At 49.2% G+C, this 16,141-nt stretch overlaps 1 protein-coding gene across 4 annotated transcripts in view; it reads right to left on the bottom strand.

Annotated features, from left to right (window-relative positions):
* CDK5RAP2 (CDK5 regulatory subunit associated protein 2) overlaps positions 1-16,141 on the bottom strand; it is a 189,705-nt gene that overhangs the window by 46,940 nt on the left and 126,624 nt on the right. For all 4 annotated transcript variants that reach the window (XM_063144885.1, XM_063144884.1, XM_063144882.1 and 1 more), the window contains 2 exons: positions 5,348-5,464; positions 1,809-1,998 (listed from right to left, as the gene is read on the bottom strand). In XM_063144885.1, the coding sequence (XP_063000955.1) occupies positions 1,809-1,998; positions 5,348-5,464 (307 nt within the window). The remainder of the gene's footprint in view (positions 1-1,808; positions 1,999-5,347; positions 5,465-16,141) is intronic.

The raw sequence follows: 16,141 nt of genomic DNA, 5'->3' as shown, positions 1-16,141 counted from the left end.
AGAGCGAATATGCCCTTGTGACATGGGAAGTGTGGAAACTGAAGCCCATGTATTACTCCACTGTCCTTTTAACCGTGACCTCCGTAAAGATCTTATTACCCCAATTCTTTTTTAAAAACCGGGGAGATCTGAAGAATTTTCTTTAAAACACCTATTATCAGATCAGAACCCCCTGATTACACACAATGCAGCACGATTCTGTGCATCTGCTATCACCTGCAGAAAAATTATGATAAACCAAGGAGTGTAACCCTCTGCTATTACTATTTCGTGTACGACATTTTGTGTTTCAGATACATCTCTTGCTCTTCAGTCTTTAACAGGACTGTCTTTATAATAGTTATAATTGTAGTTATTCTAACCTGTCGGTTAGAGACTTTTGTCTCCCTGTTCTTAATTTGGCTTGCTTTTAGAATGATTGTATTTTGCTTTTAGAATGATTGTATTTCTTTTGAATCATGAAATTTTGAATTTGAAATTTGTTTTTTTTTTTTTTAATTCCCATCTGGCAACATCCAGCCTACCTAGAAGGAGCTGGGATGGGTGGGGGATTGTCTCACAGTAGTCAAAGAAGCCAAACAGGTAGCCAAACTAACGACTACCCGAAAATGCGGGTTTTTAAACTCCGACAGACACTTTGTTTCTGGGAAAGCAGTTTCAAAAGGGGGCTGAAATGGGGGCTGGGGCAGGGAGGGGAAAGAACAGGGGAGTTTAGCCTTTTCCCACTTGCTCAAACGTCCCCCCAGAAACTTCTCTTCCTTTTCAGGGTTCCAAAGGTCTCTGCAAGGCAACTCCACTGGGCTTAGGAGAGGGATTTTGGCGCACAAAATGGTGGTGGGGGTTAATGGTGTTAACTCCACACACAAACAGCTCCAATTATCCCATCCTGATGCTGATTTTACATCAGTAAAGTGAGTGTTCAACACTTAGTTTGGGCAGCGGGGTGGACTCGATGGCCTTATAGAGCCCCTTCCAACTCTACTGTTCTATGATTCTATCTGTAAAGCCAAACCCACTCACTTGAAGCACCCTCAAACGTGCTGGCATTCTTGGGATGTAGATCCTTGCTACTGCCGTGGCCCAGGGTTCCAGTTCCCCCTTTTCAGGGGAAGAAGCCCTGATATGGACCTCTCAGGCTGAGAAGAGGATGGGGCCACAGAAGCGCCCCTCTCACCTCAGGGCCGTCAGCCCCAGAAGGCCTTGCAATCACCACCACCACCCCAGCTTCCCCGGGAGGTCACATTCTCACTTTCAGATACCAAGGACTCTTGAGTCTAAAACCACCACCCAAATTGCCCTCCATGCTGTCACTGCTGAAGGCTTCAAAATCAGTCCCAGTCCATTTAAGGGAGAAGGCCTCATGTAGAATATGGGAGGGGCTAGCAGCCTATAGGAAGCCTAACTCCTATTTAAGGCTCAGTCTGAATCTGCTAGTTGTTGGAGCAACGTACAGGCAAGCTTGCCTACCTTCCAGGCTCAGCACTGCTTGGAGTCCTCTGCGGTGTTCTCCTATTCCCATTTCTGCCTCCCTGGACCTGACTTGCCCAAACCTTGGTAAAAGACCTGATCCATTGCAGAACTCTGCAACCCAGGTCTCAAGGGCACCCAACAACGCTAAGCCCTTGCCATGGATGAGGCAGAAGAGGACATCGACACGATCTGTGACCTGAAACACTACAGCCACCCAATTCATCCTGTCTCTAGTTCTCACGCTCCAGGATAAGGAGGGTAATCACGCAACTGTGTGTGCGGGTACATCCCTGGTTTTACAATGACAGGGTTATATCAAACAACGAGAAGATCAATACCGATTTAATTCGTTCCTGACATTGTAAACTTCGTGCGTCAGGCGCCCGTTTTCGTCCTCTTGCTTCCCGACCTGCTTTTGCAGCTTCTCATTTTCCTTCCCAAGCCGCTCACAGTCCTTCTGGAGGTGCTGGACGGCAAGCTCCTTCTGGGACAGGGATTCGCGCAACTTTTCATTTTCCTTTTGCTTGTCTGCAAAAGCACATAATAATGCCCACAATTCACCTTAGGTAAAACTGCTTGGGGGAATTCAAAATTTATTTATTTTTTAAGATTAAAAAACACACACATGCGCGCGTGCGCCAGGAAAGTAATAACCCAAAAGAGATGCTCATCTGTCGTTTACAATTTTACCACCCCAATTTTCTTCTGCAGCGATGGAGGAGAAAAGTTATTTAAAGGAAAGATAAAGATTTAACCCTTACGCTACCTCAGATCTAGAAGAGGTTTTAGGGTAAGGAAAGAGTAGAAAGAGATTTTATTTTCTCCTTCTTCCATATTAAGATGGGTAGATCAGTCTATTTCCAGCCCAGAGCCAGTGTGGTGTAGTGGTTAGAGTGTCGGACCGGGAGTCGGGAGATCCAGGTTCTAGTCCCCACTCGGCCACGGAAACCCACTGGATGACTTTGGGCCAGTGATAGCTTCCCAGACCAGCCTAACTCACAGGGTTGTTGTTGTGAGGATAAAGTGGAGGATTACATACACCGCCTTGGGTTCCTTGGAGGAAAAAAGGCGGGATATAAATGCAATAATAAATAAATAAACGTCAGTTTTGCATGTGTTTTATGCACGCGCGTACACTTAAACTGGATGCAGTTTCCTCTAAAATACACATTTTTGTACATGTCTCTCCCTAAAATACGTTTGTTTGTTTGTTTATTTCGGTCATAGACCAGCACAGCAGAAAACATCATCACAATAATATTAAAAAACCCAACATACAATAAAATACATACATAAAATACAAAAAAACGGCAGTCTCAGCCTAAGTCTAAGGTACAATAAAATTCTTCAATATCAATTTCCATCGGCTTATGGCAGCTCAACTCCACAAGGCAGCTCAATAAATCCTGTCACACCGACCTGCCCGGATGCATTTTCGGGCAAGAATTTCGATTCTCTACCCCCATATCGAAACATTCACTCTATTTTCTCTGACGACAAAGATCCCCATGTGGCAGCCAATCTGCTTAGAAGCCAACATGAGCTGACAAAGGCCGTTGCTAGACGAGGAGTTAGCCCAGTGTGAGGCCCGGTCTCCCTCCTATGCATCCAGATGACGCACAGGGGATCCCGGTGTCAGGCCGGGCTAAGTCCTCCTTTGAACCGGGATAACCGGATCTGCTTATGGCCCGGCTTTTCCACAGCCACAGACTGGGCACAGCATTCCATAGGAGCGCTGTGCCCATCGGGCCGGGGGGTGGGATCACGCGGGGGGGGGAGATGGGGGCCGGGGGAAAGAACGGACCCGGCAGGAGAGATGGGGGGGAGAACGGGGACGGGCATGGCGGACGGGGGACAGGCATGGCTGACGGGGGACGGGCATTGCGAGCGGGGACAGGCATGGTGAGCGGGGACGGGCATGGCGGACGGGGGGCAGAATGGGGACAGGGCATGGCGGACGGGGGGCAGAAGAACGAGGATGGGCATGGCGAGCGGGAGGCGGACAGGCGACCAAGCGGGCAGGGGGGCATCAGACATTGTGGGGGGAGTGATCAGGGGCAGGGGGAGCGGGGAACCCTTTATTTTTTAAAAAAATCTACTTACTTTTACGTTGGTACGCTCCTGCGCACATGGCCCTTTAAGTGAAAAAAAACTGGAGCCCACGACGGGGCTTTCCCTTGCCCCGTTGTGTGTTTATGTCTAGCTAGGGGCGACGGCGCGCACTAGCTGCAGCACGGCCTCGCCCCGACTCCCGACCGGATAATCTGGTAGGTCTAGCAAGGCCCCAAGAGACTGTTTCTGAGCTGGGCAGATGATGTACCTCTGATAAAGTTTAGCTGCAACATCGTATGCATTCTTTGAGCCAGGAACTGCATGAATGACTGGGAAAACTTGGCGGGGGAGACTTTGATTATCCTAAGATTCCAACAGGGAGATATCCATAAATGACAAATATGGAAAGGAGGGCTCTGGGTTAAAAAAAAACATGGGCGGGAGGGTGCTGGTGCACCATGTCCTGCTTTGCTGGTCCTTGGTCAACAACTGCTTGGCCACTGTGTGAACAGGGTGCTGGACTAGATGGACCCTTGGTTTGATCCAGCATCAAGGCACTTCTGATGTTCTTATATTCATGGTTAGTGTGTTTAAACCGTGGCTATGTAGGCACCATGGTTAAGAATGGTTCACACAACATGCGAAGTCATGATTCACATGACATGCTAAGGCCTAATGTTTAGCGCAAAATGCTTAAGCACAATAGCTTAGCGCGTCGTCTGAACAGGGTCGCTGTGAATACCATCCCCCCAATGGTGTGGAGCAATCCACCCCTGGAGCTGTAATATCTACTGGCTGATCCCATCACACATGGAGGGTCTTCATGCCAGAGGTGAACATTTGTGACAATCACTGGCAGGGGATGAATGTTAGAAGCACGCCATGCGCTCAGTTGCTCTCCCTGCTACAGAATAGTTCTCTGGGTAAGTGGAGGCAGTTCATAGAATCATAGAACAGTAGAGTTGGAAGAGGCCTATAAGGCCATCAAGTCCAACCCCCTGCTCAATGCAGAATCCACCCTAAAGCATCCCTGACGGATGGTTGTCCAGCTGCCTCTTGAATGCCGCTAGTGTGGGAGAGCCCACCACCTCCCTAGGTAACTGATTCCATTGTCATACTGCTCTAACAGTCAGGACGTTTTTCCTGATATCCAGCCGGAATCTTGGTTCCTGTAACTTGAGCCCGTTATTCCATGTCCTGCACTCTGGGAGGATCGAGAAGAGATCCTGGCCCTCCTCTGTGTGGCAGCCTTTTAAGTATTTGAAGAGTGCTATCAACCCTGGCAAGAGTCTCTGGATTGGATCCAGACTTAATCATGCTTAGAGAGTAGAAACACTGAAAGTAAGTTCCATGCTGGAGTAGACGGACTTTATACTGATCCAGAAGGATTTTGTTTTTATTTTGTCTGTCCCAAAGGGGTCTTGTAACACATCCAGCACCAACATGTCCCAAGTTTCTCTGCAACAGGTTGTATGTGCAGTTTGGTTGTTTATTATCTTATTCAGGCTGTGAGGCGCCTTTGGGAGGGCCTGTCGTAGATATGCATATTGCCAGAAAGAAACGAATAAAACAATGAGAGCCAGTAACCTGCTTTTGTTATTTTAAAGTGGTGATTTCAAGAATCCGTTGAATGCAGCAAATACCATGAGCCGCCAAAATATCCCTTCGCAAGTGCGACGTCAAGAACAGAAACGAAAATATTGCCCTACCATTTCCCGCTTTCAAATAACAAAACAAAAAACAAAAACAAATTATTCTCTACCCCCCCCCCTCCCGCAACTCCAATTTTTTGTCCTTTCCTTTCACATCCAGGCCGTTATCTTACCTCGAGATCCTTTTGCCAGCATTACATTCAGGGCCTGATTTTGCTTCCTCAGGAAATGAATTTCAGAAGTCAGGGAATTATGTTGCTCTGAGCCATGGATACAAACGCTTGCAGAACCTATAAATATATACATAAAAATGATTTATGAGCCATCTCTAGGTCAGTAAAGATTAAACTTTTCCAGACAAGAACAATTTAAACAATGCAGGGAGGAAGGGAGGGGAACAGACACGCTACGAAAGCTATTTATCCCCTATATATTCTGAAGGTTATCACCGCTACAGAGCAAAAGGTAATTCAGGTGGACTCGGAGCAAGCCATCCCAACGACGCTCCCGATGCCGGGCGAATATCAGCAAAAATTGCAAATTATCCCTGGCAGATAATGGCAGCGGGTGCAGACACGGCCACACTTATCTTAGGCCTCCAGCCAGAGATTGCGAAAAGACAGATTTGCAGTCATTTTCAACGCCCTGGAAAATTACCGCATTCTAAAAAGAGGCGGCTGAGTGTCGTGCTTGGCGAGGGCCAGCTGATCTCGCCGCCCGAGTCGGCCTGCTTCGGCAGGGCAGAGGGACTTTGCAAGGGTGGGGTCCCTTGGCCAGGGTTCAAGAGATCCCCCCTTACTCATGAACAAGGCTGCCCTTAAGATGCTGGGTCCCCTTCTGAAACAAGACAAGGTCCGCTCTCATCTCACACTATTGCCCCGCTCGTGCTCTTCGCTCCTCTGATGCCATGTTTCTCGCCTGCCCAAGGGTCTCTACTTCCCTTGCTCGCCTTCGTCCATTTTCTTCCGCTGCCCCTTATGCCTGGAACGCTCTTCCAGAACATTTGCGAACTACAAGTTCAATCGCAGTATTTAAGGCTCAGCTAAAAACTTTTCTTTTTCCTAAAGCTTTTAAAACTTGATTTTGATCTGACTTTTATACTGTTAGTTTTACTCTCCCCTGTGCCTGTTTGGTGCATTCTCTTCCCCTTCTTATTGTTTTATGATGATTCTATTAGAATGTAAGCCTATGCGGCAGGGTTTTGCTATTTTATTGTTTTACTCTGTACAGCACCATGTACACTGATGGTGCTAAATAAATAAATAAATAAATAATAAGGCCTCAATCATTAAGCCCTTCTTTAAGTTCCTCAAGGACTTGGACGACGGAGACTTCTCAGTGGGCCACGGATTTGGGGTGGGGGGTGTCCACGCGTTGCCTCACAAATGCGGAACAGGAAAAGCAGCGTTTAGAACAGCCTGTCTGGTCTCATTTTCTGTCCCTCTCAGCTTCGTAAATCCACACCCATTGCTATGGTGCAGCAAGATGGAGGGAGGGTCACCATAGAATAGCAGAGTTGGAAGGGGCCTACAAGGCCATCGAGTCCAACCCCCTGCTCAATGCAGGAATCCACCCTAAAGCCATACCAATTTGGATGGCTTTAAAAGGGGGGGGTGTTGGATAAATTCCTGGAGGAGAAGCCTATTGACGACTACTAGCCCTGATGGCTATGCTCCCTCCAATATCAGAGGCAGTAAGCCTGTACACACCAGTTGTTGGGGGACATGGGTGGGTGCGTTGCACCTGTGTCCTGCTTGCAAGTTCCAGAGGGAGCCTCCCTGAAGTTAAGGAACTTCGCGGGGGGGGGGGGGGGAAGGCCTCCCCCTTTTGTTGAAAGGACAATTGTCTCGCTTAGTTTGCATAGCTTTTGCCTAGAGGAAAGCTCCTAGCGTTTAGAGTCTCTTCAGATGGGAAGAGATGTTTCTTGCTTGAATTAAGGTTTTGTGGATTACTCGGCAGAGTTCTTGACTGTCTCATCCTGCAGCGGGAGGGCTTGGAAACATGACAGGCAGCTTTCTCCAACCTTTTGCCCTCCAGAAGTGTTGGGTCTGCACCTCTCAGAATTCCCTAGCTGGGGCTGATGGGAGTTGCAGTCCAAAACATCTGGAAGGCATTCGGTTGGGAAGCTCTCTGAACATTTGAAGCATGATTATCTGCTCTCAATGTGCATGGGGGCAAGGCATGGAAACATCTAAAGCCCCACCGAGGTGTGGAATCTCACACCAAATTTCCCTGCAGGAACAGGAGGGAAAAGCCCAGGACTGTCAGCTTCACACGGGATTCTGATCTATCTCCCCCTAATCCCCTTCTCCTTTGGCTACTAAATTATTTATTTAAAATATTTAGATTCCACTCCACGTCTGAAAAATAGATTCCAGAGTGGTGAATATAGGAATAAAACAGTAAAAAAAAAAATGGGGGGGGGGGAAGGATTAAAACAGCATATTAAAATGCTTCCAATAAAAGCCAATAAAAACCTTGGCTAGTCAGTCAAGTAACGTTTCCTGGAACAGAGCTGTTTTCAGGAAGCGCTGAGAGCTACACAGAGGCCTTAGCTAGATGGAGCTTTATCCTGGGGTGAACCCCCGGATCGTCCCTGTGCATCCACACGACGCACAGGAGATCCCAGGATCAGGGAGGGATCATCCCTCCCTTGCCCCGGGATAGAGCCCTATTTATTTATTGATGGATTGCACTTATATACCGCTCCCATTGCCGGGGCTCTCTGGGCGGTTTACAGAAATTCTAAAATTAAGAGAAAACCGAGTATACAAAATTTAAAATTCTAAAACACAGAAACATACACACATAAAGCATTAAAAACCGTTAAAAAACTAAACATGTGGGTGATTAGGATGTGCCGCCATATGCCTGGGCAAAGAGGAAAGTCTTAACCTGGCGCCGGAAAGATAGCAGCGTTGGTGCCAGGCAAGCCTCGTCAGGGAGATCATTCCATAGTCTGGGGGCCACCACCGAAAAGGCCCTGTCCCTCATTGCCACACTCCGAGCCTCTCTTGGAGTAGGCACCCAGAGGAGGACCTTAGATGTTGAACGTAGTGACCGGGTATATTCACGTTGGGAGAGGCGTTCCGTCAGGTTTTGTGGTCCCAAGCCGTGTAAGGCTTTATAGGTCAAAACCAGCACCTTGAATTGGGCTCAGAAACATACAGGCAGCCAGTGCAAGCGGACCAGAGCAGGTGTTATATGGTCGAACCTTCTGGTTCCCGAAATCAATCTGGACGCTGCATTTTGCACGAGCTGCAGCTTCCGAACCGTCTTCAAAGGCAGCCCTACGTAGAGCGCATTGCAGTGATCTAACTTGGAGGTTACCAGAGCATGGACAACTGAAGCCAGGTTATCCCTGTCTAGATAGGGGCCCTACACTTTGGGCCCGGTTTTTCCGCGGTCTCGGGCTGAGGCTGAGACCGCGGAACGTGTGGCCCATTGACCCAGCTCCGCCAGGAGCCACAGCACTCCTCAGGAGCGTTGCGCCCATCAGGGGTAGGGTGGGGAGAGCAGGAATTTAAATTATTTGTTTTTAAAAAACCTTACCTTTAGTGCACAAGCGTTCGTGCGCTCCTTCGTCTTTAAAAAATTAAAAAATGGCGGACACGACACCGCTCCTTGTGAGGTCATCACACCTCACGTGTAAATGGAGGAGGGATCTCGCGTGAAACACAACACGAGATCTCCCCTCCTCCGTCGTGGGATAAAAGGTAGGTCTAGCTAAGGCCAGAGTTGGCACCTGCCTGACCTCCAGGGGCAGGGAGTTCCAAAGAAATGGGGCCACCACACTGAAGGCTCTTCTCCTGGTGGACTCCAGTTGCGCCGAAGGTCCACGTGGAACCACCAGGAGCAGACCTTTGGATGACCTCAGTGACCGGGCAGGTTGATAGGGGAGAAGGCAGAGCTCTCTCGGGTATCCTGGTCCCAAATTGTTTAGGACATTGTATACTCATACCAAAACCTTAAACCTGGCCCGGTAGCGAATAGGCAGCCAGTGCCGTTCCCTCTGCAGAGGAGTTCCATGCTGGAAAGGGGCAGCTCCAGACAACAGCCGAGCTGCTGCGTTCTGCACTCGCTCCACCTTCCGGAGCAGCTTCAAGGGTTGCTCACATCAGCATCAGCATCAGCATCGCCGTCGATTAAAGGCATTTATATACTAGCTTTCCATTTTTTAAAAAAATGCACAACACAGCAGGCCACTTTTTTTCCTGAAAACACCGCAGCAATTAAAAAGAAACCACGACAAATCAAAATGCCAGGGCATAGCAGCCGAAACCAAATCCCATTCGTCAAGGGGTTTCACGCAACAACGGCAGCACGGCAGGCAGAAAGCTCTCCGAAAGAGGAAGGCAGTGGCAAAATGGAAAGGGAGCTGGGGAGACACGAACCTCCCCAGGTCGGGAGTCACCTAGGCCTGGCTACACAGAGGGCTCCCTCCATCACCCACACCTTAGCTACTGATGGGACGCAAAAAAGACCCTCTCTCTGGCAGAACTGAAGTTGCGACAGGCTGACATGGGGGAAGGCGGCCATTTTATTTATTTATTTAATTTGTTTATTTATTACATTTCTATACAGCCCAATTAGCCGGAGGTCTCTAAGCGGTTCACAAAAATTAAAACCATTCAAAGTATAAAACAACAGTGTAAAACCATACTATAAAATACAATACAAAAGCTCAACCAGATAAAAACAGCAGCAGTGCAAAATTACAAATTTAAAACGCCAAGTTAAAATTTATTTATAGACTGTTAAAATGCTGGGAGAATAAAAAGGTCTTCACCTGGCGTCTAAAAGCATATAACGTAGGTGCCAAGCGAACCTCCTTAGGGAGCGCATTCCACAGCCGGGGTGCCACAGCAGAGAAGGCCCTGCTCCTGGTAGCCACCTGCCTCACTTCCTTTGGCAGGGGCTCGCGAAGAAGGACCCCTGAGGATGACCTTAGGGTCCAGGCAGGTACATACGGGAGGAGGCGTTCCTTCAGATAGCCTGGCCCCAAGCCGTTTAGGGCTTTAAATGTCAATACCAGCACTTTGAGTCGGGCTCGGACCTGGACTGGCAGCCAGTGAAGTTGGAAAAGGACTGGCGTGATGTGGTCCCGTCGGCCAGTCCCTGTTAGTCACCGTGCTGCCCTGTTTTGTACCAGTTGAAGTTTCCGTTCAGGTAGGACTAGAGAGAAGGAAGCCAAATCCCGACAGGTCCTCCCTCTCCCCATCAGAGAAGTAGAGAGGCAACAGAACGGTGCCAAATTCTTTCGTTCTGGCTCCTCCATGCTCGCTTTAAGCCTCGGATGGCACCAGACGCGTAGCAGTGGCAGCTGCAGCATGGCAAACGCGAGCCGCTGAGCGCTCGCTGACGTTTATCAAGCGTGTCGTCTGTTCTGCAGCTGCACCGCAAAGCCTTCGACGAGCGGCCCTCGGGCCGGAGATGCTGCAGGAGGAGGGCAGAGCGCCCGTCGAGAGGCGCAGCCGTCCCGGGGGCCACGTGCCAACCGGGCGAGATGTCGGCGCCTCCGTGATGGATTCATCCCATCCTCGTGCCAGGACGCAAGCTCTGCATGGCCCAGCCCCAGCTCTCCCCCCACCACACACACACCCTCTTGTCAAGCTCTAAACCTGCCTCCCCGCAACTTGCTGCCTTCTCGAACTGCTGGCCTGCAACTCCTGTCGCTTCCAGCCAGCATGTCGAAGGACAGCTAAGAAGGATCAAGGGGCTGGAAACACTCCCCTATGAGGGAAGGTCACAACAGCTGGCCTTCCCCCAATGCTTCGGGAAAAGGAGGCTAACTGGAGACGGAATAACGGGCTCAAGTTAAAGGAAGCCAGATTCCAGCTGGATATCAGGAAAAACTTCCTGACTGTTAGAGCAGTACGACAATGGAATCAGTTACCGAGGGAGGTTGTGGGCTCTCCCACACTAGCGGCATTCAAGAGGCAGCTGGACAACCATCTGTCAGGGATGCTTTAGGGTGGATTCCTGCATTGAGCAGGGGGGTGGATTCAATGGCCTTACTCTGCCATTCTATGATCTATGAACTGCCTCCACTTACCCAGAGAACTGTTCTGTAGCAGGGAGAGCAACTGAGCGCATGGCGTGCTTCTACCATTCATCCCCTGCCAGTGATCACCACAAATGTTCACCTCTGCCATGAAGACCCTCCATGTGTGATGGGATGGCAGCCATCAGCCAGTGACGCCACTGTAGATATTACAGCTCCAGGTGTAAGCCGGATTCCAGCTGGATATCAGGAAAAACTTCCTGACTGTTAGAGCGGTACGACAATGGAACCAGTTACCTAGGGAGGTGGTGGGCTCTCCCACACTAGAGGCCTTCAAGAGGCAGCTGGACAACCCTCTGTCAGGGATGCTTTAGGGTGGATTCCTGCATTGAGCAGGGGGTTGGACTCGATGGCCTTGTAGGCCCCTTCCAACTCTGCTATTCTATGATTCTATGGTTCTATGGAGACGCAGCAGAGGTGTGCAAAATGATTCCTGGTGTCTAGAATGTGGAAAGGGAGACACTTCTCTCCATCTCTGAAAATCCTAGAACCCAACGGGGTCCTCCCATGAAGCTGATGGGTGGGAGATCCAGGACAAATAAAAGGAAGGACTTCAAACAGCACATAGTTAAACTATGGAACTCGCTACCACAAGATGTAGTGATGGCCACCAATTTGGATGGCTTTAAAAGGGGGTTGGATAAATTCCTGGAGAAGGTTATCGAGGGCTACTAGCCCTGATGGTTGCGTGCTATCGCCAGTATTTGAGGCAGTAAGCCTGTGTGCACCAGTTGCTGGGGAACATGGGCGGGAGGGTGCTGTTGCATCACGTCCTGCTTCGTTGGTTCCTGGTCGAAAGCTGGTTGGCCACTGTGTGAACAGAGTGCTGGACTAGATGGACCCTTGGTCTGATCCAGCAAGGCACTTCTGATGTTCTTATGAGAGTTCACACAACCCAATTGGTGTGTTGCAAGTGTAGGTTGAGTGCATCGAAAGATACGGAGCACGTGTGAATGTATGAAAGCCCCATCCCAAGATTGTCCTGCTTGTGGGTCGACAGCTGGTCGGTTAACTGTGTGAGCAGAATGTTGGACTAGATGGAAGCTTGGTCTGATCCAGCAGGGCTCTTCTTATGTTCACATCTGGAGGGCACCAGGTTGGGGAAGGCTGGCCTGGACTACTAGACGAGTTTGGGCAGAGGAAGAGAAAGCAGTGTTGGGTGATCCATTTGCTGAATGCTCAAGAGAGAGGCCTTTCAAAAACCTGGAGTTACACTGGGTGCAACTTCATCTGAAAGCTCGCAGTACAGTCAGTATTGGCTCAGCAATACTACAAACGAGAAGGATCTTGGAGTTGATGTAGTTCACAAGTTGAATATGAGCCAACAGTGTGATGTGGCTGCAAGAAAGGCAAATGCTATTTTGGGCAGCATTAATAGAAGTATAGCTCCCAAATCATGTGAGGTACTGGTTCCTCTCTATTCGGCCCTGCTTAGGCCTCATCTAGAGTATTGCGACCAGTTCTGGGCTCCACAATTCAAGAAGGACGCAGACAAGCTGGAGTGTGTTCAGAGGAGGGCAACCAGGATGATCAGGGGTCTGGAAACAAAGCCCTATGAAGAGAGACTGAAAGAACTGGGCATGTTTAGCCTGGGGAAGAGAAGATGGAGGGGAAACATGAGAGCACTCTTCAAAGACTTAAAGGGTTGTCACACAGAGGAGGGCCAGGATCTCTTCTCAATCCTCCCAGAGTGCAGGACACGGAATAACGGGCTCAAGTGACAGGAAGCCAGATTCCGGCTGGACATCAGAAAAAACTTCCTGACTGTTAGAGCAGTACAGCAATGGAACCAGTTACCTAGGGAGGTTGTGGGCTCTCCCACACTAGAGGCCTTCAAGAGGCAGCTGGACAAGCATCTGTCAGGGATGCTTTAGGATGGATTCCTGCACTGAGCAGGGGATTGGACTCGATGGCTTTATAGGCCCCTTCCAACTCTACTATTCTATGATTCTACACTGTAACCCTAGTTCTAGGGGTGGGTGAACTCACCTGCTCAGCCCTTCACCGCAGTCCGCCCCTGCTCGTCAGGCCACGCAAATGCCTTTTGAGGCTCAGCGTGGCCCGACAAACGCTTGGCAGCAGTCCCCTCTTGCTGCCGAAATTGCATACTTCCTCCCATGGGTGGGGGGGAACTGCGCAATTTCCAAAGCCTCCGCCGTTGCGCACTACGGAGACTGGAAATTCTGCACTTCCCCTCACTTGAGAACTACAAGTTCAACCGCAGCTTTTAAAGCTCAACTAAAAACTTTTCTTTTTCCTAAAGCTTTTAAAACTTGATTTTGTTCTGACTTTATACTGTTAGTTTTACCCTACCCTGTGCCTGTTTACTCTACCCTGTGCCTATTTGCATTCTCTTCCCCTCCTTATTGTTTTATTATGATTTTATTAGAATGTAAGCCTATGCGGCAGGGTCTTGCTATTTACTGTTTTACGCTGTACAGCACCATGTACATTGATGGTGCTATATAAAATAATAATAATAATAATAATAATAATAATAATAATAATAATAATAATAATAATAACTGCGCCGGTGATGGCTGTAAAGGCCGCATTTACGTAAGGGTAACAGCACAAGCGGTCTTCCTTGTTTTACGCCTGGGGAGGACACACGGCCGCACCTCAAACGGAACGGAAGGTGGCACGTCACGTCCACAAGAAATAAAAGGTGAGGCGGGAACACAGGGTGACTCTTCCGTCCTAGGTTCTCGCCAATTAATTCAAAGTGAAGTGGCCGAGATCGACGTGGCCTCAACGTGGTATCATTCCTACACCCCAGGAGGTCATTTTCTCACGTGGCATTCTCGTTTGTGTGAAAATAACCCCCGCGCGTGCAGGAAGGTGAATGGCTGTGCTGAGGTCAGGCGTGCGGCTGAGTTGGAATTCGAAGCGCACGAGCCTGTATCTGTCCCTGGGGCTGAAACTGCAACCGTATGTTAAATGCATAATTACGCTGTAATTATACGTTCATGATTCCGTAGCATTGTAAGCAAACGTGAGAGGGCAGTGCACCCAGAAAGGCAGATTAGAAGTCTCAATAATAATAACGTTTAAAGAGTTTGTTTTGTATGTTTCTGGTTAAATAGCAAGTGGAGAGGGGGCGACCAGGACCCCAGGTTGCCAATCACACCAGGAAGGAAAGTGCGATTGTTATTAGAGCAGCTTTGATTTCACTGCAAATACAGGCTCAGCAGAGGGTGGGGGGAGGTGATTTTCTTTGGAACCACGGTGTCCAATGGTCCTGATCCTGACTGCCTCCACCATTGTAGCTGCTATTTGACAAAGGTAGAAAGAAAACCACGCTAGGTGAAACCATGAATTTTAAAGTCTCGTGTGGTTTGGCCCACCGGGTCAAATTGACGAGATGGCCGACAACGCATAATCATAGAATCGTAGAGTTGAAAGGGGCCTGTAAGGCCATCGAGTCCAACCCTCTGCTAATCTTCACAGGCTGCCAATTCGTTTCTGAGCAAAGTATAAAGCGTTGGTTATCACCTTTAAAGCCCTACATGGTTTGGGTCCAGGCTACCTGCGGGATTGCCTTCTCCTGTACAATCCGCACTGCACACTCAGGACCTCTGGGAAGAATCCACTTCAGTTAGCAAAGACTAGGCTGACATATATTACCCAGAGGACCTTCTCTTCTGCTGCTCCCAGACTGGGGAACGGCCTGCCGGAGGAGACTCGTCAACTTAACAGTCTTCTAGCATTCAAGAAAGCTATAAAGACTGATCTCTTCCAACAGACCTATCCAGTGGAATTTTAAGATGTTTTTGAAATGTTTTTAGGATGTTTTTTAGGATGTTTTTAACGGTGTATATTGTGTTTTGATTGAATGTTATGTATTTTGTCATTTGTTGCTGTTCCCCGCCTCAATCAGGGTGGAGAGGCGGGCCAGAAATAAATTTATTATTATTATTATCATCATCATCATCTACGTCCAATGTTTTTCGAAAGCTGCTGCGAGCACCTCTGGATCGGATGGAGGGCGTTGTGGGCAAGGAGCGGGTCATGCCGGCAAGCAGGGTCCAACGCATCTGCAGGGCGCCACGTTGGGGAAGGCTGAGACTAAGGCCCTTTCTATACCTCCCGGACTTCTGGGAGGGAGGGGGGAGGATCTCGGGATTTCCTGGTTCTGAGATCCTCCCCCTGGGTCCACATGCCTGCACCACATCCAGGGATGGTGCGGGCGCTATTTTTTAAAAAAGCTGTCCAGGGACAGTGTGGGCGCCATTTTTATTTTTTGAAGCAGTGACCCACTCCATCGAAAACGTATTTTTTTTTAAAAAAAAGCCAACAACAATCAAACCCGAAACCCCGTCCCTGCCATCCCAGGTGTGGCAAAATTGCTGCCACCCCCGACGGGCACCCACACCTCCCACGGTCTCAGGATGGTACCGAGACCGCAGGAAGAATTGGGTTTTCCCAGAGTTGCTTTATCCCTGGGAAAACCCATGCCCGCCCGCCTCCCAAGCCCGACACACAGGGACTCAGCCGTGACCAGCCCAGTGCCCCCAGTGATTTCCTCCTCCATTCCCCGCCACCCCCGTCACGCACAGATACATTTGCTAAAGCCACAGAAAGACAGATGGGAAGGTGTTGAGATAATATACACCTCCTGCATTAACAGATGTCCTTTCCCTCCGAATCTTTATGAAGCCATAAAAGCGCTGGAACAGTTTCAGGTGTGGCCATTATGCAAGAACGGCCTTTCCTTTCCAGCAGCGTGTAAATACTTCATGAACAAAATCAGGGGGTGGGTAGTGATGTATACTTTTCCATCAGCATCAATTACTCCCGAGAGGAGCTGCCGTTTCCAGATAACGGCGATTCGAAGCGACAAAATGGAGGCCCAAGTGATGCCAACGCGTGGCCAAGTCTTTCACACCTCCAGGACTAAAAG

Source organism: Elgaria multicarinata, chromosome 19 (assembly GCF_023053635.1).
Source record: "Elgaria multicarinata webbii isolate HBS135686 ecotype San Diego chromosome 19, rElgMul1.1.pri, whole genome shotgun sequence".
Taxonomy (NCBI): domain Eukaryota; kingdom Metazoa; phylum Chordata; class Lepidosauria; order Squamata; family Anguidae; genus Elgaria; species Elgaria multicarinata.
This window is presented reverse-complemented; position numbering and strand designations above follow the sequence as displayed.